This window comes from Prionailurus bengalensis, chromosome C2 (assembly GCF_016509475.1).
Source record: "Prionailurus bengalensis isolate Pbe53 chromosome C2, Fcat_Pben_1.1_paternal_pri, whole genome shotgun sequence".
Lineage (NCBI taxonomy): Eukaryota > Metazoa > Chordata > Mammalia > Carnivora > Felidae > Prionailurus > Prionailurus bengalensis.
This window is the reverse complement of record NC_057350.1, coordinates 154,142,873-154,165,996: the sequence shown is the minus strand read 5'-3', so window position 1 is coordinate 154,165,996 and position 23,124 is coordinate 154,142,873. Positions and strand designations below refer to the sequence as shown.

At 49.9% G+C, this 23,124-nt stretch overlaps 1 protein-coding gene across 4 annotated transcripts in view; it reads left to right on the top strand.

The window, feature by feature from the left end:
• ITGA9 (integrin subunit alpha 9) overlaps nt 1-23,124 on the top strand; it is a 361,953-nt gene that overhangs the window by 157,902 nt on the left and 180,927 nt on the right. For all 4 annotated transcript variants that reach the window (XM_043595760.1, XM_043595758.1, XM_043595761.1 and 1 more), the window contains exon 16: nt 16,139-16,288. In XM_043595760.1, the coding sequence (XP_043451695.1) occupies nt 16,139-16,288 (150 nt within the window). The remainder of the gene's footprint in view (nt 1-16,138; nt 16,289-23,124) is intronic.

The following is a 23,124-nucleotide window of genomic DNA, read 5'->3' as shown; positions in this document are numbered from 1 at the left end:
TAAACTCAACAGTGCTAGCTAAGAGGTGTAATAAATGGCATTTATTAAGTGGTTTAATAAGGTTTTTGTGGATAAGTGTGACATGCTTCTTTTGAACTTAAAGATGTTGAGACTAGCCAAGGTTAAGAAGGAGGGAAGTTTGAAAAGGAAGTTTGAAAAGAAAGAGGTGTGAGGTATATAAACACGGAAAGGAAGTGATGGCAGAGCAAAGAAGTAAAGCTAATAATGTACACTCGTGCACATTAACTGTAGGTGTAGGATTGGTCTATCGAGAAAAGCGGCCTTTCTTGGGAAGGGTGATCTCAAATTCAGCCCTGCCTTCTTTTTTGTATGAATGTCCGTTTCTTATACACCGCAGCAAATGTTTATTGAGTGTCTGCTGTGTCCCATGCACTGGGACGTGTCGAGATGAATGGGACATGGCCCCCGCTCCCAAAGAGTTTTAGTCTCATGTGGGAGGTGGGGAATATGTTACCCAGTAGATGCCAAGTGTTGCTTTGGATATCATCTCAGGAGGACAAGGAATAGTGGAGACAGGAGAAGTGGGCCCTCCCCTGGGTGAGTCAGGGAAGGATGAGCTTCAGGCAGAAGAGACCCCACTACAAAGAGTACCTGTGGGGATCAAGAAAGATGAGAACAGAGAGGGGCTGCCCATTGGATCTAGCAACATGGCAGCTGTTGGTGGCAAAAGGGAGAATGGAATAGCCCCAAGAGTGAATAAGTTCTGATGAAATTCACTGGAATTTTGATGACCTTGTTTTATTACAGGTTTGAGGGGAGCTACTTTCTTCACTTGCTAAGCTGCAAATCATTCAAAGAAATTGTGCCCTCAAGCTGAGTAGATAGGCCCACTGTGGTTTGAGTAACTTAGGAATCTTGTGGGGTCGGTATGTTGAGTCTCTCCTTCTTTTTAGTCACGGTTCAGGATTTTCACACACCACCATGGTCCAGGGCAAGCTTCTCAGCTTTCTAGATACCCTCTCAGGGATCATGAAGCAGCAGGCCTGCCCCGGGAAGGTCAGGATTCCTTTTGTAAAAGCAGTGAACACTACATGTAGCCCAGAGAACCTACTCTCTCTCTCCTTCCCCTCCTACGGGCTCACACAGAGAAACAGATGCTTTCATATAATTCTCAGCATCGAAGCACATTTGCTCTACTCTGGTGCGAAATATCTGTCCAGGACCAAATTCTTAAAACCCCAAGGGCCCTGGTATGATTTTGAGCCCAGGCCTTGAACCTGTCATAAAATGTAATGGACAGTATATTTTTTAACTGCTGAAACCAGGGAGTTCATATAACCTGTGAAGACTGGAACAACATCACGCTTCTTTCTGCCGTTTTCGAAGCATATTTGGAAGCATTTCAGAAACCACAAGATGGTCCCTCTCGTTGTATCATTTACCATAAAGACCAAAGTTCTTGACCGTTTTTGTACCCGGACCCCTTTGGCAGTTGGGAGAAGATGTTATAAAGAATAATGTTTTTAAATGCATATAATCAAATACGTAGAACTTAAAAAGTTTTTTACATTTTATTTATTTTGAGAGAGGAAGAGAGCAGGGAAGGGAGAGAAATAGAGGGAGGGAGAATCCCAAGCACACTCCACACTGTCAGTACGGAGCCCGACGCGAGGCTCAAACTCACAAACCATGAGATCATGACCTGAGCTGAAATCGGGAGTTGGATGCCTAACCAACTGAGCCACTTAGGCGCCCCAAATACGTAGAACTTTTTAAACTCTGTAGATTTAGACTGAAATTCAGCTATCAAAGTGTTAAAAAGGAAACCCCAATTTATGATATAGTCGTATACCTGCCTTTTTTTTCATGCAGTAAAGAATGCAGTCTGACATTATTTGAAGTATTAGTGAGTATAAACAATATTTCAAGGACTCTGTAACTGCAGTTTAACATGAAAATATCTCAGATTTCTATCGACGACAGAGTCATAAGTCTTTCTAATACTTCAGTGGTTTGCTGCCTACATTTACAATGAAAGAAAATGCTAAATTTCAGCGAGAAGTTAATAAAAATGAAGATGTAATTTTTTCCTTTCCATCCAAGTTCACAGACCCCTAAATTCTCATCTAGGTTGAGAACCTCTGGGTTAAGATGCAATTTTGGTCACAAGTAGGAAGGCAAACGGTTCTACAGGTTACATGATGTGCATCCTACCTCTTCAGGGTTAATTTTGTAGCTACTCCAAGCCCCAGTTCTTTTATTAATTTTGTCCCTTTCTTGCCACTCTGCGCTTTGTAAAACTCGGTGTCATGTGCACTAAAGACCAAGGTGCTTTGTGAGCAGCTCTAAGAAAGAAAGGAAAGAAAAGGTTTGCCTTGAGGAGGCCTGGGGCTGTATCTTTCACCCACCCCCTGAGCCCCAAGACTCCTTCATGGAGTGTTCTGTTGTCTTTGAGAATAAATGAAAGAAGGGCACAGTACAACTCCGAGGTGAAAGTTGTGGCGCATGTAATGGTCAACACTGTAGCCCATGTGGAACCCCCCCACTCCTGGCACTGTTCTGGATCTGCTTGGGTTTTAGTCAGCCGTGAGCTCTGGGTTACCCTCCCTGGCTCCTCTCTTCTCTTTTAAGGATATTTCAACCAACCAATTCGGTGTGGTACTCACTGTGTGGGATCTCACATCCGCTTCCCCAGGAGCAGAATCTGGGGTGAGGGCTTCTGCCAGATTGACTCGGGGAGGGCTCTCAGAAGTGAGGGAGACAGAACGGGGTAGGGAAAAGTTGGGTTGAGGATGTGGCCTCTGGAGAAGTTGAGCCTCAGTGTAGTTCTGCGAGGGAGCCCGGGAGAATGAATCACAGCACAGAGCTCATCCACGCAGAGGCCAGCAGGCCAGCCGGGGAATGGGGCACAGTTTAGTTTTCTAGGATACATGAAAACTTACAGATCCAGAAGCTTGAAACAACCCACATTTACCATCTCATAGTTTCCGTGGGTCAGGAGCCCGGGCACAGCCGACCTGGGTCCCCTTCCACAGGACCTCAAAGCTGTAATTCAGGTTGTCAGCCAGGTCTTAGGTCTTGTCTGAGGCTTGGTGTCTTTTTCCAGGCGCACGTGGTTGGTGGTAGGCTTTGTCGTTTCTTTGCAGCTTAGAACCATGGTGGCTTGCTTCTTCAAGATTGGCAGGAAGAGTGTCTCCTGAGTCCAGTCTCTTAGCTCAGAGAACGCCTAAGCCCACCTATAAAGGATTCGCCTGAGTAGGCCCACCCAGATAATGTCCCTGTTGATCAACTCAAATTCAACGGATTTGAGACCTTACTTACATCTGCAAAATCCTTTTGCCCAGTGCCATATAATGTAACATCGCGGGAGTGACGTGTGTCATATTTACAGTCCTTCCTGGACTCAAGGGGTGGAGGGAGGGTTATACAAGAGCATGAGTCATCGGGGGTCACCTTGGAACTCTGCCTGTCACAGAGCGTCACCTGGTAGGCATCTCTGGAGGAGATGGCTCCCATCAGCCAGAGGCCATGCTCTGAAGAAGGTTGTGGATGTGAGCTGCTAGGAGCCAGAGCCTGCTGCAGCCTGGAGTCACTATAATCATTGAAATAGAGGTCGAAGCTGATGTGGGATGAGCTGCCCTGGGAGTCTGATTTCTGCCCCTTGTGCTATTTCAATCTGCCCGTTCGGCAGGCAAGACGGGCATGAGGGCCAGTGACTGCGTCACTCACGCAGCACTGGGCGGGCGGGCTGGAGTCCGAATGGGGGGGAATTTGCCACCTGTGGAGCAGCACCTTCTGGGAGCTTGGAGGGCTCGACTGGGTCACTTTTGAGACCATTCGCAGCTCTTAGGATGCTGCCTTGTCTGCCGCGTTTCCCTCCCGGTCAGAGGCTGGGAGCCACAGGATCCACGGAGCTGCGGAGGCGTTCCTCCTCACCGCGTTCAAAGGCTTCCCTGGCCAGAGCAAACCGACCCCCCAGACCCTGCTGCATTCACTCCTTCACAGAATCTAGGGGTGCGGAGGAAGGAGGGGTGCTGGTCCTGTGATCTCGCTGAGTCTCTTCGCCTCTTGGCTTTTCATCTCTTTCATGAAGGTTTCCCAGGGGGCATGGGGATTCCCCTTGGGTATGCCAAGGGGGTGAGGGTAGGGTGGTGGGCAAGCAGGGACTCTGTCTCCCTATGTCTAAGTCCGTATTTTGTGTCCCGTGTGTGTACATACAGATGTCTGCTGCCTCAACTTTTTGTAACACTGGGTTGCTATGTGAGATCAGCTTCCCAGCAGGCCGAGCTTGAGATAGCAGTTCACTTGCACAGGATTTATTCAGGGGCTCTCAGGAAAGGACAAGGAGGAGAGCAGGAGGGGACAGGGGAGGGAGCTAAGCAAGGCTTGGTTCCAGCATCCCAGCTGGAGGCCAGCCTCAGCCTGATCCCGCAGAGGAGCTCTGGGGCATCAGGTGCACACAGAATTGTCTCACCTTTAATCAAGGGAGCATCCCCTTTTCTACCCCCGTGGCAGTCCCTCATTGCCAGTGAGGAGGAGTGGAGGGCATAAAGCCCATTTTATGACGTGGCTCCCATCCAACCAAGGACATTTCTCTGTAAGAAGTAGCTGCGAGCTTATGCAGCTGGGGGATGGGTGCTCCAGCCCCACAAAGGTCCTGTCCTCCCTTTCCATCCACGGTCAGTCGTTTGTGTCACCTCCGCAGTTCTTATCCTAAGGCTGACTTAAAAAATTCGTGACAGTCCCCATTGCCTACAGAATTGAATGAAAGGCCTTCACCTGGTTCTCAGGTCCTGCCGCCTGGTTCTAGCCCGCTTTCCCCTCCCTGTCTGCAGCCCCTCCCTGCCCCTCACCCTGTGTTCTTGCCCCTTCTCAGGTGGTGCCCGTGGTGGTAGCAGTGGGATGATGGTGATGATGGTAATGCGGGTGCCACCGGCTTTTCCTGAGTGCCAGGAGCTCTCCATGGTGCTCAACATGTATGGTCTCCAGTCTTCGCAACAGTCCTGCCAGGTGGACTGTGTCACCCCATTCTACATTCCGTGAAAAGCAGGTTCGGAGAGACGGAGTAACCAATGTCGCACAGTCTGTAGGAGATGGAGCTGGGACTCCCTCAGACCTGGGACATCTTATGTCAGTGTCCTTGATCTCCACCTCGTCTGATGCCTCCGTTCCCAGGCATGCGGTGGTCTATGAGACCTCCAAACCATCTCCCCCAGCTGCCATGAAAGACCTCTTTCCCATTCCTCCATCGGCCTGCTCAACTTCTAGTTTTTCCTCCAGAGTCACCTCGTCTCCAAGAACTCTTGGTACCCCCACTCACGCCTGACTCTGGGCCCAAAGCAATTCCTTTTCATCAGATTCCCACAGTTCCTGAGCGGGCACCTTCCCCTCTGCATCACGGCCGCTTGCTCACACCCTCCTGCCTGCCTCCTCTCTGCTTCCCTACGCCTAAAAAGGTGCCTGGCACAGGCCCACGGCAACCAAGTGTTGGCCGAAGGCAAACGGCTGACGTGCCTCAGGAGGGTCAACCACAATGTCCACGCACCCTTCCGCCCCTCTGCCATACACACCTGTCATCCCTGGCCCTGGAGGATCCCTGAGTGCCATGTCCTGGCCGTGGCTGCCACCTGCTACCTTGTCAGACAAGAGCATGCTCGGTGCTGTCCAAGAGACACTGCAAACTCGAGGCAGAGCTGACGTCCAGTTCCCACACCCATGCTTACCAACCGTGAGTTAGCTCACCCCAGAACTATTAGCACCCCTATTTCCTCCCAACATTGCTAGCAACGTAATGACAGCTGTTCAGGCAGGAGTTGAAGAGGGGAAACGTTCTTATGATTAAAATGTGTTGTTCAATGCTAAGACGCATCCCAGCTTCAGAAACTTTAAATTGGAGGTGAGGGAGAGTCCTTAAAGTCAAGGAAAGACAGCAGGAGAAGACAGAAAATAATCAAGTGCCAGACTGGGTCATGAGGACACTGGGGTTCTGGGGGGCCGTGGCCAGAGGGCTGACATCGTCAAGGGAAGTCTCACAGAAGGAGCAGCCTTGAGCTGGGCCTCGAAGGATGGAATCCTGTTCGGTGGGGAAAAGGGCAGTGCAGACGTGGGAACCACGTCCCCACGTCCTTCACCTAACAGGAAGAGACCACCGAGTGGCAGCGCAAAGGCCACTTTTCACTCTGGTGACCCCAGAGCGTCTTCTCCTGATATGATGACTGAGGCCGACACACCAAGCGGCTACAGGACTGATGGCTGAGATGATGTGGGAGAAGGGTCGTGGAGCAGGAAAACCTTGGGTGCCTGGGTGGCTCAGTCGTTAAGCATCTGACTTTGGCTCAGGTCATGATCTCGTGGTTTGTGAGTTCAAGCCCCACCCTGGGTGAGCTGGAGCCCTGCTTCAGGTGAATCCCACTTCCCTCTCTCTCTCTCTCTCTCTCTCTGCCCCTTGTTCACTTGCACCCCCCCTCAAGAAAAAAAAACCTGCCTGGGTCAGCTATGCTTGTTTTTCTTTCATGGTTTACATTTTTAGCATTTTCTTTTGTGTTTCTTAGTCACCTACAAATACCTTTACAAGCCACTATGGGAGCTTGGGGATAGGAGATGGGAAGAGAGAATTAAGAGAGGAAGGGCAGGGCAGTAGATTAGAGGCCAAAATTTGGTTGCCCCTGGAGGACACATAGGCTGGATAATCTCTATGTTGGGCCAATTTCCTCTGTTTTCATTTAGCCGCCAAATGATGTGTGTAATTATCTATGATGTAGTTAACATGTCTCTTTGCAAAGAATGTTACACAAGGATGTGACACGCTCTTAGAAGATTATTTCCAAATTGTCTAACGGTCTAATCCCCCACTAGCATATTTTGGAATGGATGCAGAGAAGAAATGAAAATCACAGAACATACAAATCAGCTAGATAAGCAGCACCCTCCCCCCCCACACCCATACAGAAACTCTCAAACACAAGAGCAAACCATTTCCAGATATCCAGCTAGACGTTGTTTTATCTTTGACAAGGAAAAAGCATCAGCAGGTTATGTGCTTTTCATAGATAATGTATGCAGATATGTCCATTGCAGAGTCATTGATGGCTTCCTGAGCACAGATGCTTCAGAGAATCCTACGTCCCAGACTAATAACATTGTTTCCATAAGATATTATATATAAACTAATACGTGGTCATAATTAAAATCTCTAATCTCATTGAGAAACTTTCAGAAATAAGACGTACTGATTTGCTCACCACTTATTTCCTTCTCTTGTGACAGCATTATTGGAGTTCGTTGAATTCAGCTGTTTTTCAGAGCTCCGTCTAGTCTGTGTTTATAAACTGTACTCGCCCAAAGATACAGCTTTGTCTCTTCTCAGGGTGAATCTCGTCTCATGAGATTCTTGTAGTCGCTTGTGCTTTTCATAAAGTTTTGTTTAAAATTTTTCTCTGGAACTTTTTCCTTCAGCTTTAATTTAAATTTTTGTTTGTTTGTTTTTAAATTTATAGGACTCTAAGTGAAACACTTGGCCTCAGTTTATTCTCTCATAAAATGGGAAATCGGTTCTGGCTACATGTGGAGTTTATAATAAGAATTCATTTTGTAACAGAGTGGGTTTTTTTAACTCTTTTTTTGAAGTTGCCACTTAAAAATCATGATAAAAATAGTAGCCACAGGCATGCCGGGGTGACTCAGTTGGTTGAGCATCCAACTTTGACTCAGGTCATGATCTCCCAGTTCATGAGTTTGAGCCCCGTGTGGGGCTCACCAGTGTCAGCGCGGAGCCTGCTTCTGATCCGCTGTCCCCCCTCTCTCTCTGCCCCTCCCCTGCTTGCAAGCTCTCTCTCAAAAATAGATAAAACATTAAAAAAAATAGTAGCCACAAATAAAGGGGATGCTCCACCTCCCAGGAGGTGGCTCAGTTGGTTGAGCATCTGACTCTTGATTTCAGCTCAGGTCACAATCTCAGGGTTGGAGGATTGAGCCCTATGTCGGGCTCCACACTAAGGATGGAGCTTGCTTAAGATTCTCTCTCTCCCTCTGCCCCCCTCTGCTCGTGTTCTCTCTCTCTCTCTCTCTCTCTCTCTCTCTCTCTCAAATTAAAATAAAAAAGCACTTACTGCTCAACTACAGTGTGCTAGGGATTGTGTTAGGTTTTTATATAATTGTAGAAATTCGTGTATCATTATAAATGTTATTCCTTTCATTGTGGCCTCTTACCTTTCTGAATATTCTATCCGTTTTCCTCTCCATGCTTCAGTTTGGATATTTTCTGTTGACTTATAGTCTGGATCCCTGGTCTTCCGCTTTGTCTAGTGCACAGTTGAGTATACCCTCTCTTGCCTTCACCACTGTCTTCTGCTTGGATTCCGCCTCTCATAGCCCCGTAGAGCTGTGGGCTCAGCCAGTGCCTTGGGAGTAAATATGGTGTCCAATATCAGCCTTGGTGTGCTTCCCTTCTCTTTGGGGTCTTGGCCCTCAAGTCCAGGCGTCCTTAGTAGTGCTTGGCTTTCAGGTTTTATCTTCACAGACTCATACAACTCAGCTCAGAAACTCGGCCTCTTGGCCACTACTTCACATTCGCTTTCTTTGCTTCCCATCCGCCGCCGCCTCCAGATCCGTACACAGTGTAAGGGGTCCCCTCACTGTCCTTGCCTTCTTGTTGGGACCCTAGACTCTGAGGTCCTGCCTCTCTTCATAGTTCCCTAGTACCTTTAAACAGGTGTGTGTGTGTGTGTGTGTGTGTGTGTGTGTGTGTTTGTGTGTGTGTGTGAGCGATCCAGCTTTTCTAGTTGTTACCTGTATTGAGGGTAGATCTGCAGTGTTACTCTATTATTATGAGAAATGTGAAATCCTCACCTTGCTTTTAAAAGAACCTTCAAGCAGGCACCTGGGTGGCTCAGTCGGTTAAGCATCTGACTCTTGGTTTTCAGCTCAGATCATGATCTCATGGTCGTGAGATGGAGTGGTGAGCCTGCTTGGGATTCTCTCTGTCCCTCTCTCTGCCCCTCCCCGCTTGTGTTCTCTCTCTCTCAAAATAAATACATAAACTAAAAAATTTTTTAAAAATTAATAGGAAAGAATCTTCAAGCTAATGAGAATTTTAAACTGTTATAACATTTGACTGCCATTTTAATCATTATGATCAAGGACATAAAAAGCATTCCACTTTGGGGCTTTCTCATTCCTGGACCTGCCTGCGAGGCTGTCATAGGCAGAAATAGGGAGAAAGGATACAGGAAAGGGACCAAAAAAAAAAAATCACATGTTTGGAAAAAGAAAAAATACCAAGGCCTCTTTAAAAAACACTTAGAGGGTTTTTCCGAAACCAATTATCTGGCTTAATGCTAGTGGCTTAGTTGCTGACCTTCTGTGTTATTTGCCCATTTAAAGTGAGGCCAGCCCTTCCTGTTTTCATTTAGCTGACCCCTGCAGCTGGGGGGGGGGGGGTTCCCCCAGACAGTAGTGCGTGTCCTCTTTTGGGCAGGTCGGTGGGGTCTTGTGACTTGATACTAATTACACTCCCCCGTGAAAAGTCTAGGATTCTACAAATAAAAGAGACAGAGACTTTGAGGTCTCTGACAGCTGCCTCTGTGCCCCAGGGTAACAGGGCAGGGCACCGCCTCTCCCGTAGAAACCCCGGGGGTGGGTGGCACCTGCCCATCATGGGCTTCCCCTGCTGGATTTCCCACCTGAGTTACTTGTATTTCATTTTCAAGCAAGGTAACGGGTTAGAAGGAGAAGCCTGAGGGAGTCTCCAGGAAGGAACGGGAGTCCATAGGAAGGCATCTCGCTCTGAGGCCCTCACTCCCTCTTGTCCGCAGACCTTGCGAGGCCCCTTGGCCCTCTCCAGGGGCCCCAGGAGAATGTATTGACAAGTGAGGCGAGCTGAGGAAGGAAGAGGACCTAGTCCAAAGGAGAGTAGAACCCGTCCCTGGAAAGATGGGTGGGTGGGCTATCTTATAGGCAAAGGGCCTGTGTGGGTCTGTCCAGGGAAGGCTGACCCTGGACACTGGGGCAGGGGGACAGTTTTGGGGGAGGAAAAAGGAGGTACCATGTTTTGGCCCAAATCAGTATAGTTGGGGAGATTCCTCGTGGAGTTCGAGTCTGGAGACAGGAAGGGGATTTCTGTGCCGTAGCAAAGCCCAGTATGTCTACGCCCAAGCTCAACGCACCCTTGTCCCGCTGGTACCGTGATGCTGACTGATACGTGTCTGTGCACTGGTGCAAGCTGAACGCTAGGGCGTCCATAACTCTTGATGGAAGAGACGTCGTCCCCATAGCCAGTCCCCAGTCCCATCTCCTCTTCCTCCCAAGTCACCTTCCCGTCCCTCCCCTTTGTTCCGTCACCACTGCTGTGTCCTGGCACAGGCCTTCGTGATCTCTCCTCCGAAGCCCAATGGCAGCCTCCTCCTACCCTGCTTACACCCAGGCCTACCCCCATCGGTCTTCTTCCGTGCTACAGCTGGAGGGATCTTTATAGAACACAGCTTCCTCCAGCCTCCTTCCTGGCCTCCCTGCCTTCCACCTATCAATGCAAGACACCAGAGGGGTTCTTCTCTAACACGGCCGCTAGCCTCATCTTACCCTCTTCCCAGTCCTTCCCAGCTCTCAGGATGAAGTCAGCACAACCTGTGAGGCCCCCTGAGAGCCAGTCTCTGCTTCAGCCTCTTCTCTCCCTACTCCTGCCCACAAGCCTGACTTTCCCACCTTTGGGAGTCAGATGCGATCCATTGGACACCCGTGTCCCCTCCACCCTGCCGGACCGCCCATGCTTCCTGCCTGCTCTCTGGGATGATGTGGTTCTGTCTTAGAGCTGAGCCAAGGGTATCTCCTCTGGGCAGCCTTCCAACCCACCGGCCGAATCAGATGTCCCCCATTTGTGTCCCCACAGCGTCTTCTGTTTTGTGCATGTTACACTAGCTTGTCATCATCGCTTGCCTGTTTCCCCAAAGGTCTTTTACGTCGGTCTCCCTTGGGCCCAGAACGTTGCCTGGCATCTCTTAAGCACCCAATAGATTTCAAATTGAGCGTATGGTAAGTCCCCTGCAAAACGAAAGCCACCGCAGATTCTGCCGCGAGTCCAGGTGTGGTCTCCACGCGGCTCCTTCAGCTCTTCAAGCTTCAGGGGCCCCTGTAGAATTTTAGCGTGAAAAGGTAGATTCTTAGGCCTTTTGGCCTGTCAGATAAGTTCAACTTTAGAAGCTTCAGTTCGTAGTGGTGGTTTTTTTTGTTTGGTTTGGTTTTTTTTTTTTTAAGCAGCAAAATGTCAGCGATTACAGTCCGTGCCAGAAAGCTAAGCCTCCTCTATCCTAAGGAATTCTTCCGCTAATTGCAGTGCTGATCTGCGGGAAGCTTCCAGAAATGAAAAGGAAACCACCAAGTGTTACTGCTCCTTTTCCTTTGCAGCTCAGATAAAACAAACACAGCGTGGGAGGGCTGGGGTCCTCTGGGGGGGGGTGTTGGCTCCATTCAAAATGCGGGACCCTCCTCTGCCTCCACCCACGGCTCCGTGTGGTTTTGTTCCCTTCGGCCCAGAGCTACTGGGACATGTAAAAAGAGCCGCTTTCCAAACGTCTTAGTTAAAACAGGTTCGTGCAATCAGTGCCAGAGCATCTGGATGTCGGAGTTCGTTACTCACCCCGAATAAGCCACACCATGAGTAAGGTTTCCCCCCGCGGTGAGCCAGCTCAAGGGCCAGCTCAAGGGCGAGGAGCAGCGGCACTTGCTTGCAGACCCCCGTTTCCTACTTGCCGCTTGTTCACACTCATCCTGGTGTGAGAAACATCCCCCACCCCTGCCCTGTGTGCTCTTAACGGATGACTTCTTAGGGTGATGTCCGAACCTAAAGCAGTTGGGATAACTTTTTTTTTTTAATCTTTATTTTCGAGAGAGAGAGAGAGATAGAGTGCCAGTGGGGGAGGGGCAGAGAGCGGGGGAGACACAGAATCGGAAGCAGGCTCCAGGCTCCGAGCTGTCAGCACAGAGCCCGACGCAGGGCTCGAACCCTCGGACCGTGAGATCATGACCTGAGCCGAAGTTGGCTGCTTAACCGACTGAGCCACCCAGGCGCCCCGGGATAACTTTTAAATAGTATTTTAGAAACTTCAGGGAAAGCAGTTTTGCTTCTGGTTCTAAGAAGGAGTCTGGCTCTAGCACTAATTGCTAGCTTTGGGGTGGAGCGCAGTTTATTTGAGCTCCTGAGCCTCTGTTGCCTCATCTATAAAATGGGAGCAATCATCTACCAAGATCAGGTGTTACGCAGGTTAAGTAAAATAACATCTTGGCCGGTCTCTGGAATACATGCATTTGGTAGCCAGGAAATGATGAGTGATGTCTGTCTCCCCCACCCCCGGATTCAACCTTTCCCCCAAGAATAAAAGCATAGGAACCAACTTATTTCAACATGAAGAATTTAAGTCCAAACCCTGAAGATAGTCAACCTTTAGAAACACCACTAAAGCATTTATTTGTAAAACCATTCAGTTGGCACTCATCTGTTATTCTCCCACCTCCAACAGTCCTTAAATTCTGCTTAACAGAGTCCGCAAAGGCAGAAGAGATCTGGTTCCCAGGTGTGTGTTTTGCTCCCGGAAGGGACATGTATTAAAGATCTGTTCGTAAAATCTGAAGTCGGACGGAATTTGCTGGAAGCAGTTTATCCAAAAGTCTTCCCCATCACGCTCCTGGAGAGGTCCTATATTTTGTGTATGCTGAACGATTGAATCTGTTCCCGGCTGTGTTTTCTGAACGCAAATAGAAATTGTCTGCAGGTCCCCCACCCACAGAGTCATTCATCTGTGCCCCTCTGTCCTGTCCCCATGCTCCACAGTGAGCAGCCACAGGTGTGGCCACATCTGGCTCCCTGGCCCACACCGCCCTGGCTTGGGTACCACCCCCTTTCCTGGGTGTGCGTAAGGTTTCTCCTCTGCCCTCCAGTGTCCCTGAGTGTCCGCTCCACAGACGACCTTACCCTTTTTCAGAGGCAGTCACAACAAAGACAGGAGGAAACAAAGCAGAATAAAAACCCTCTTTGACTTTCCTTAACCTGGTATCTCCCCCTCCCCTCCTCCAACTTGTTTGGTCACAGACGCTTTTATCTTTTCCCCTCCTAGGGGACTGAGGTTAGTAGACCCCATCTTGGAGAAGGATGGGCCGTCGCCCATTCGCTTGTTAAAGCAGATTTGAGGACACCCGTTGGTCAGTAAGGGCATCCATAGAACACGCCCTGTGCTATGAGAAAACAGGCACCACGGCCCTCCATCCTGACTGGACCGTCTCCAGGACCCATGCGAAGCACAGAAAACAAACCGCAGGATGCCACCAGGGTCCGATTTGCCTGCATACGCCTAGACTGGACGAATATGAAAAACTGACTGGCGTATCTGCCTCTGGAGAGGGCTTCTGGGTATCAGGGAGGGGTGGGAGCAGGCTCCTCGCTGTGCACTGCTTGGGAGCTTTAGAACTTTCTGCTGTTTCGAACACAGCTCCAATCTGTTTGAAATTCCACCAAACTTCGCACAGACAGTGGTGTGTGGGAATCCTTGGCTCTGCTGACGGCCCCGTGGTTGGCTTCTGCCCACTTGCCCAGCTTCTCTCAGTCCCTGGCAGGGCCACTCTTCTCCTCTGCTGGCTCCCCGCATGCTGGCCCTCATGGGGGACTACCTACCTCTCCGGGAACCCAGAGACCCCCGGATGGTGACGCCTTGTGCCAAAAGGCCAAGAACTGCGGGCTTGAACAGATGTGACTCAAAAATCCTTGTCAGCCTTGTGGTCTGGGGGACTTATCCTTGTATCTTCCTTTTCCTTTTTTCCGTATGATGGAGGATGAGAGGGCCTAGTTCACAGGGCTTGGGCCTGTTGCTCATCTGTCTAGAACACTTGCCACAGTGCCAGGCATCTTGTAGGTGTTCATTGTATGTTTGCTTCCTTTCCTTCCTTCCTTTCCTTCCTTCCTTTCCTTCTTCCCTTCCCTTCCCTTCCCTTCCCTTCCCTTCCCTTCCCTTCGCTTCCCTTCCCTTCCCTTCCCTTCCCTTCCCTTCCCTTCCCTTCCCTTCCCTTCCCTTCCCTTCCCTTCTTCCCTTCCCTTCCCTTCCCTTCCCTTCTCCTTCCCTTCCCTTCCCTTTTCCTTCCCTTCCCTTCCCTTCGCTTCCCTTCCCTTCCCTTCCCTTCGCTTCCCTTCCCTTCGCTTCCCTTCGCTTCCCTTCCCTCCCCTCCCCTCCCCTCCCCTTCCCTCCCCTCCCCTCCCCTTCCCTTCCCTTCCCTTCCCTTCTTCCCTTCCCTTCCCTTCCCTTCCCTTCTTCCCTTCCCTTCCCTTCCCTTCCCTTCCCTTCTTCCCTTCCCTTCCCTTCCCTTCCCTTCTTCCCTTCCCTTCCCTTCCCTTCCCTTCTCCTTCCCTTCCCTTCCCTTTTCCTTGCCTTCCCTTCCCTTCCCTTCCCTTCCCTTCCCTTCCCTTCGCTTCCCTTCCCTTCCCTTCGCTTCCCTTCCCTCCCCTCCCCTTCCCTCCCCTTCCCTTCCCTTCCCTTCCCTTCCCTTCCCTTCTTCCCTTCCCTTCCCTTCCCTTCCCTTCCCTTCCCTTCCCTTCTTCCCTTCCCTTCCCTTCCCTTCCCTTCCCTTCTTCCCTTCCCTTCCCTTCCCTTCCCTTCCTTTCCCTTCCCTTCCTTTCCCTTCCCTTCCCTTCCCTTCCCTTCCCTTCCCTTCCCTTCCCTTCCCTTCTCCTTCCCTTCCCTTCCCTTTTCCTTCCCTTCCCTTCCCTTCCCTTCCCTTCCCTTCCCTTCCCTTCCCTTCCCTTCCCTTCCCTCCCCTCCCCTCCCCTCCCCTTCCCTTCCCTTCCCTTCCCTTCCCTTCCCTTCTTCCCTTCCCTTCCCTTCCCTTCCCTTCCCTTCCCTTCCCTTCCCTTCTCCTTCCCTTCCCTTCTCCTTCCCTTCCCTTCCCTTTTCCTTCCCTTCCCTTCCCTTCCCTTCCCTTCCCTTCCCTTCCCTTCGCTTCCCTTCCCTTCCCTTCCCTTCCCTTCCCTTCCCTTCCCTTCCCTTCCCTTCCCTTCCCTTCGCTTCCCTTCGCTTCCCTTCCCTCCCCTCCCCTCCCCTCCCCTCCCCTCCCCTTCCCTTCCCTTCCCTTCCCTTCCCTTCCCTTCCCTTCTTCCCTTCCCTTCCCTTCCCTTCCCTTCCCTTCCCTTCTTCCCTTCCCTTCCCTTCTTCCCTTCCCTTCCCTTCCCTTCCCTTTGCTTCCCTTCCCTTCCCTTCCCTTCTTCCCTTCCCTTCCCTTCCCTTTGCTTCCCTTCGCTTCCCTTCCCTTTGCTTCCCTTCCCTCCCCTCCCCTCCCCTCCCCTCCCCTCCCCTCCCCTCCCCTCCCCTCCCCTCCCCTTCCCTCCCCTCCCCTCCCCTCCCCTCCCCTTCCCTTCCCTTCCCTTCCCTTCCCTTCCCTTCTTCCCTTCCCTTCCCTTCCCTTCCCTTCCCTTCTTCCCTTCCCTTCCCTTCTTCCCTTCCCTTCCCTTCCCTTTGCTTCCCTTCGCTTCCCTTCCCTTTGCTTCCCTTCCCTCCCCTCCCCTCCCCTCCCCTCCCCTCCCCTCCCCTCCCCTTCCCTTCCCTTCCCTTCCCTTCCCTTCCCTTCCCTTCCCTTCCCTGTTGTGACCACCAAACTGTCCTTCCTTTGGGTCTTCAAGCCCTTCGATTTCAAAGGCCAGAAGTTAAGACTTTCAATCCTGACTCCACTGACAACCAACCCTGGGAAGACCCTAGGCCCCCCAGTATCATTGGATTTCCTGCCCCGGCACAAGAGCCATATTTATGTCAATACAAAAGGCCTTTGGTCACCAAAACGCCACGGATGCAAAGGGTTAGCCTGCAGTGGCGCACAGACGCTCTCCCGCCCGTCAGCTGGCTTCTAAGAATATTTGGAAGACGAGTGAGGTAATGCATTCCATATGCTAAAGAGAAAGACGATTTAGCAGTGTGCACGGTAGAGTGGGGATGGCCCCACTGGGTCACAAGGTGACCTTGGATGAGACATTCCCTGCTTTTGGTCCCGGTTACCTCATCTAAAAGGTGCGAGCAGTAAAATCTCCCCTCGCAAGGGTGGCTGTGAGGACCATGTGAGGCCATCCATGTGGAAGGCCTCCGTAAACTGTGAAATGCTCCGCACGTGTCGGCCAGTATTAGCGGTTAACGCGCGTGCTTGTTTATTGTTTCAGCGGAGAGTTCAGGACGTCATCAGTCCCATCGTGTTTGAAGCTGCCTACAGCCTGGGTGAGCACGTGACCGGAGACGAGGAGAGGGAGCTGCCGCCTCTGACACCAGTGCTCCGCTGGAAAAAGGGACAGAAGATTGCCCAGAAGAATCAGGTCAGAACCTTGAAGCTCTGGACCGGGGCCCGGGGTGGCAGGTGCCTGTGGCGGAAGTTGTGGCCCTGGCGGACTGTGGCAAGGGCACACCCCCTCTCTGCGCCTCTCTTTCCTGATCTGCAAAATGGTAGAACGCATGTTTTGTGAGGGTCCTTCTAACAGCCACATGATTTAAACGCATTGAGGGAGTATTCCTCATAATCCCTTCGAGGCCATGAACTGGTTCCTTGGCCCCTGAACCTGACACTTGTTCCTAGACTGTTTCCAGAGCCCAGATCACACAGTAGGTGCTCGCTAAATGTTTTGTTGGTGAGGGCATGAGTGACGTGAAGAAGCGAGAGCATCATCTTGGGGTGCCAGAGGCTCAGTGGGTTGAGCGTCCGACTTCGGCTCGGGTCACGATCTCGCGGTTCATGAGTTCGAACGCCGTGTCGGGCTCTGTGCTGACAGCTCAGAGCCTGGAGCCTGCTTCAGATTCTATGTCGCTCTCTCTCTCTGCCCCTACCCCTGCTCGCATGTGCATGCTCTCTCTCTCAAAAATAATTTTAAAGAATTAAAAAAAAACAACAAGAAAACATCATCTTGTAGAACCAGCGGTTGAGTTAGAAATTTTCAACCCAAGCATCGCTGGATGGCCCAAGCACTGCAAGTGTGGGTGGGCCACCCATCCCGTCGGGTACTCATCAGATTCTGCTGTGTGGAACAGAGCTTCAGAGCAACGTCGGGTGCGGACCCTGCAAGCAGCAGCGAGCCTGTGAACTGATTCTGTACTGCAGCGCGGCCCGTCTGCCCTGAGCCATCCGTGAGATGAGCATCGCTGTCTACTACACAGGAAATATGCAAGGAATCTGGTCCCAATTCTGTTTTAAATCTTCCCTCAACATCCAAGATCACCACAGATCCAGGACGTTGGTGGGGAGAAGGTCAGGGAAAACTGCTTCTTGGCGAAACCAGACTCCTGTGCAGGTGGGAGCAAAGCTGTGGAACCACACGCTGCCCACCCGCCTCCCCCCCCCCCCCCGCCCGACCGCTCTGAGCTCAGGGGAAAACTAGCACGTCAGTGAGCCATGCCTTGCAGACTAGAGCTGTGAACAGAGCCACAGAGAAGTGTCAGGCTTGAGATGTCCATCCAGATGTTCAGTTCAGTGGTGAGGTTTTTAGCAAGGCATCCCAATTCTCTACCAAAGTACCTCCCACGTGATCTTGGGTCAGGTTCCCTAGAAGCAGAGCCTGAGGCAGGCATTTGGGGGCACATGGTCTGATGAGGCTGTGTTCTTAGGAGAAGCTGAAGGAAGGGATGGAAGTGGAAGGGACGGAGCAAGGATCTGGCCTCAGCTAGTCTAGCCTCAGCTGGGGAACTCGGGAGCACAAATTGCACCAACAGGTTGTCTTCTCAGGGCAGGAGGGGCTGGCCTTTTGTACCCCTTGTTAGTCAACCATCGGCTGGCTGGCTGGTGTAGAAGCGGAGCGTAGGTCTTCTTGAAGGAGATTCTCTTCAGCTTTGGACAGTTCTCTGTGGAAGAATGGGTGGGGGGGTGAGCCATTAGCTGCCTATGCTGCCATCAGCAGGGGGATGGGTAGCAGTTGTACAGGGATGTGAGCAGGGCGCCCAGTGCCCGCAACACATATGCATACAACCTGCTGGCAACTCTGACTTTTCAGGTTCTCCTTTTGATTTCAAACACGAACTTCTTTCAAAACACAAGGACCCTGGAAGGTGGCTGGTTATTAACACTTGGAGCAGGCTGGGGACTCGGTAAATTGGCCCGATCAAAGCCAGTGATGCAGGGACAGCTTATTAAAGTGCTGTTCTTGGTCACTTCTGGTTCAAGATGGCTGACCAAGTATGTATGTTCATGGTTCCTGAGACCCCAATACAGTGATTAAATACGAGTAAATAGGGACAGGGAGGAAAACACTGTGGGGGAAGGGGCAGCAGCCAATGAGAGAGTCTGTTAATTTTCTGCAGTGAGGGAAGAAGATGAAAGAGTGTTGGTGGGTGAACCTTGAACCATACATAGAGAAGCTGGGTGCCCGTCTACCCAGGGATCCAGAACGCTGCAGCCATGGCCAGGGCAGTGGTTTACAGAAGGGTACCAGAGTGACAGGTGGGACTGAACAGGGAAGGGAGGTATTAAGTGAAGTTTAGTAAGTGGAAGAGTTGACCCCTGTCCTTGTCCCCATGTACTTGAGACATTCAGAGTAGCACGCAACCAGGCATTTTCTTCTCTAAAGAATTTAACAAATTGCTTGAGATAGTGTGGCTAGCTCCCCACAGGAAAGCCTTGCTTCTTCTGGCATTTAGAGGCTCCGATGTAAGCCTCCTACCATTCGTCCCCAGATTGTCTAATCAGCCCTTTGGCCTTATTCCTAAATACAAATGGACCACCAATGAAACCTGAGATTGGAGGGGGCGATGTGGCACATTGAGAAGAAGAAAAAGACCAAAATGAACAACAGAATAGCTGACTTAGAAGGAAATAGGTTGTTCGGGGAATAGAAGAGATTATATAACCTTAAAAACCACCTTAAAATGTATGTAATTAACGCAAGGAGATTTCAGAATATATTCTGTCCGTTAGGAAATGGTTGGAATTTTTTCTTTAAAGGGAAGAAACAGAAAAAAGAAAAGTTTCCTAAAAATTAACTATATGGTTGCAGAGGCAAAAATTTTGTAGGATTAGAAGATAATGGAAAGAAATCCCCCAGTAAGCAGAGCTAAAAGACGAATAGAAGAGAGAGCTAAATTATCAATTTAAAAGGTCCTAGATTCAAATAATAGGAATACCAGAAAAGGTAAACAGAGAAAAATTTAAAAGTTATAAGAGAGACAAAAGAATAAAATTTCCCAGAGTTAAAGGGAAACATTTTTTTTTAATTTAAAGGTCTCCCCAACTTACAAGCAGGATAAACCAAAAATATCCTAGATATAATTTCTAAGATATTTGCAATGTCACTGCTACTAAGATTTAAGGAAACTTCTAAATGCTTCCAGGCTAGAGAGTTCAGGATTGGCGGGGGGGGGAGTGGATATATGTCCACTTACAACATTATTGGAATCATACATACTAAACAGACCATCAGACTCCTGATTGGCAAGATTACAAGCCAGAATATGGTGAAATAAGGCTTCAGAGTGCTGAGAGAAAGTGATTTGAGACTGGAATTTTATACTTAGCCTAACAATAAAGTATGAGGTTGGAATACAGTAATTTTTCAGATAAGCAAGAACCAGATAGTTTATCTCCCTAGGAACCCTTCCAAGGAAATAACTCTAGATGCACTCCAACGAAACAAAAGGGTAACAGCAAATTTAAAAACTAATTGACCAAATTAGAACAGGGGATCAGTGAACTTCAGGGAGAATGAAGCCGGCAATAGACAGAATAACAGAACGTAGCAAAACTTAAGATACAGTATAGATGAAATAAATTGCTTCTCAAATAAGAAAAATAAAGGCAATCGAAAACTCTCAGAAAAACAGAAATTTGGTCAATGTGTCATGGTTGAAACATAAAATGTCATGGGACTTTGAACAAGTAGAAGAGTATAAGGAAGAGAAGGACTTTGATACTAGAAATATTCTCCCCGAAGTGGAAGTTGAGCATTTGCACCTGTTGAGCCTGTTGCAGAGTTGAGCTTTGCACCCATAGAAAAGTGTATGTAATCATGACACTTGTCTCGGTTCTAATGTGAACAATCATGTAGCCATAAAATTAGGATTATTTATTGATTTTCGGTTACAGTATAAAATGTAAATGTCATTAAATTTGACTGCCCAGAGGTCAAAACAGAATGATGATCGAAGTTCTCTTAACATCTTAATCTTTTAAATCGGAGAGTCGAGAGGTGGTGCAAAACTTGACAAAGTGAGAGCTAGCTATTTACGACTTAAAATTACAGAGGTCATCAGCGGAGTACTACCTCTTAAACTGTGGTTGCTGAACCAGCCATGTCAGCCTCTTTGGGGATCTCGTGAGAAACGAAAATTCTTGGGCCCCACCCCAGACCCACTGAATCAGAAACTCATGGGGGAGGCCCCAACAATCTGTGCTTTGACAAGCTGACCAGGTGATTCTAAGGCAGCTGGGGTCTGAGAAGCCATGCAACAGAGGAGCTAAGAGTAATGATTTGCCTGTCCGCCTGTGAAAATTAGGAAGGCAGAGGAGAGGGGGCAATCGTGTGAGATAAGTTCCTGTCCATCATGGCGAGAATTCAGTAAGAAAATGTCTAAATCTGACTAATCATCAAAAGAAACACGTGGTCGTGTGGCAACATGTGGTTGCCCCTGGACAGCAGGACTTGGTCCAGGGAGGTGTGTGGCAGGGGGGTCATTATTTTTTCTGAACCATGTGATTCTTCGATTGAAATGAAAATGAAAGAAAAATATTGTTCTTAGCTTGGGGAGATTGTGCAGGAGTCTGAGAAATATTCTGGGAGAGTGATCCTTGCTTTTTCTCCTTTCCCTGATTAGGTAGGAGGGGGACTAATTGAATGATCATCCTCCATGTGTCTTCCAGATGTTGGCTCAGTTTGTGGGGGGAGAAAGATTCTGAGAGCTAGGCCCGCTCCAGCGGGCTGTGTCCAGCCACAGAGCTGTGTTTCAGCCCGTGTATGCGTATATGACAGTTCCACAAAGAGCATCTGGCCTCTCCATAGGGAGGAATAATCTCATGGGAGCTCTTTAAGTCATGTTGCCAGAGAACATTAGGGCTTAAATACTGCAGTCTCTTTAACTAAAAGGCACCGAGCCCATGTAGGTACACAGGATTGTGCAGCAGCGTGAACTGAACCCTAGTGATTCTTTGGAGTCAGGGCCTGCCCTCACGGACGGTCTCATTCAGGTGGTAACCGCACAGACGTGTAGAACCTGGAGACAGTGACGAAGCATGTGCAGTTCAGGCTTTCTGATGGATCTGCAGTGTTTTGCAGTGAGTGGGAGAGCCTCCCCTCTGCTGGGTGAAGAACAGTGTTGTAAGAGTCTGGGCTGTGGGATAAGGGCTAGGCTGTGGGGTGACGAGTGAAGTTGCCACCAGTGCCGAGAACTGACTGGGATTCTGGGACCTCTGCAGGCCTCGGTAGGACATTCAGCCTTTTGAGCATACACTTTCCTTAAACATTTAAGGAAAGCAGAGACCTACTTCTCGTCAGGGGATACTCAATACAAAAGCAAGCAACAAGAATACCAAAACACAACTTGGGGCACCTGGGTGGCTCAGTCGGTTGAGCATCCAACTTCGGCTCAGGTCACGATCTCAAGGTCTGTGAGTTCGAGCCCCACGTCGGGCTCTGTGCTGACAGCTCGGGGCCTGGAGCCTGCTTCCCATTCTGTGTCTCCCTCTCTCTCTGCCCCTCCCTCGCTCATGCTCTGTCTCTCTCTCTCTCTCAAAAATAAATAAACATTTAAAACAAAATTTAAAAAAACAACTTGTTTTATCCCTTAACCAGAAGCATATTTAAAAGGACTATAAATCCAAGAGCAATTCAGTCATTTGAATGTCTATTTCGTGTAAGACCTTGATAAAAAGATAGAAGATTGCTGGGGTGCCTGGGTGGCTCAGTTAGTTAAGCATCTAACTGGATTTTGGATCAGGTCATGATCTCATGTTCATGGGATCGAGCCCCACATTGGGCTCTGCACTGACAGCATGAAGCCTGCTTGGAATTCTCTTTCTCTGTCCCTCCCCCACTCATTCTCTCTCCCTCTCTCTCTCTCTCTCTCCCTCCCCCCCACCCCCCTCTGTCTCTCTCAAAATAAATAAAACAAAACTTAAAAAATGATAAGACATTGCTACCTTCAGTGGACTTACAGGACAGGAATAACTTGTACAGAGCAGACAATGAGATTCAGATGAGTGTGCGTGAGTGTTTCATTCCAGAGACTATTTCCAGCTGAGGAGACCGTGTTCTGTGGGGAAAAGGAGAATTGGCTGGAGCCTTAAGGAAGAAGTAGTATTTGGACACTCAGAGCTGGAGGGGTTTGACAGACTAACCGAGAAGGAGGGACTGATGGATGCTGACGGTCTTCCACATGGTTGAACGTCTAGTGTCAGGGACGGAGGACGAGCTGTGAAGACGGGGGCTCCTTGTTCACTGGCCGTGGAGCTGGACTTGATTCTGCAGGGGACAGGAGACCATTACATCTTTCTGAGTGCAGGGAGATCAGAGGCGTGCCTCGGGGAGACTGGTTGGCCTGGGTTCGGGGGAGCGCCTGGGAGCTCTCACGGTAGCCCCGGGAAGGCTTTGCAGGTGGGTTGTCGGAAGTTCGGTGTGATAGACCCAGAGAGTTTTCTCACTAATGGGTCCCAGTTGGTCTCACCTGCTGAAACAGTATGGCACTAAATGAAAGGATCTTGCAAGGCCCTAGTTGGCCTGTGTGCTGGGTATCTTTCCCCTTCAGGTGGCTATACCAGTGGCTATGACAGAGACCCTGTCTTCAAACCCTCTGCACAGAGTAAAGCTTTAAAAACTATGATGGCACTCATGCTTCCTCAGGAGGCCCCCAAAGACCTGGCTGCGGCTGGACTTCCAGGTTGCCCCCTGTGTAGACAGAATGGCCCCGGAGATGTCTACACCCTTATTCCTGGAACCTGTGACTACGATAAACTACACGGCAGAGGGGACTTTGCAGGTGTAGTTAAGGTTGTGGGCGCTCCTGGGTTATCCAGCTGGGCCCCATCTTTCTCCAGCTGGAGGCAGAGGAAGGAGGTCAGGGAGATGGAAGAGAAGGAGTCAGATGTGAAGGATGAGAAGGACGTGACAGGCCACGGTTGGTTTTGAAGATGGAGGCGCGGTTTGAAAAGGAATGTGGGGAACCTGCAGGGGCCACGAGAGGC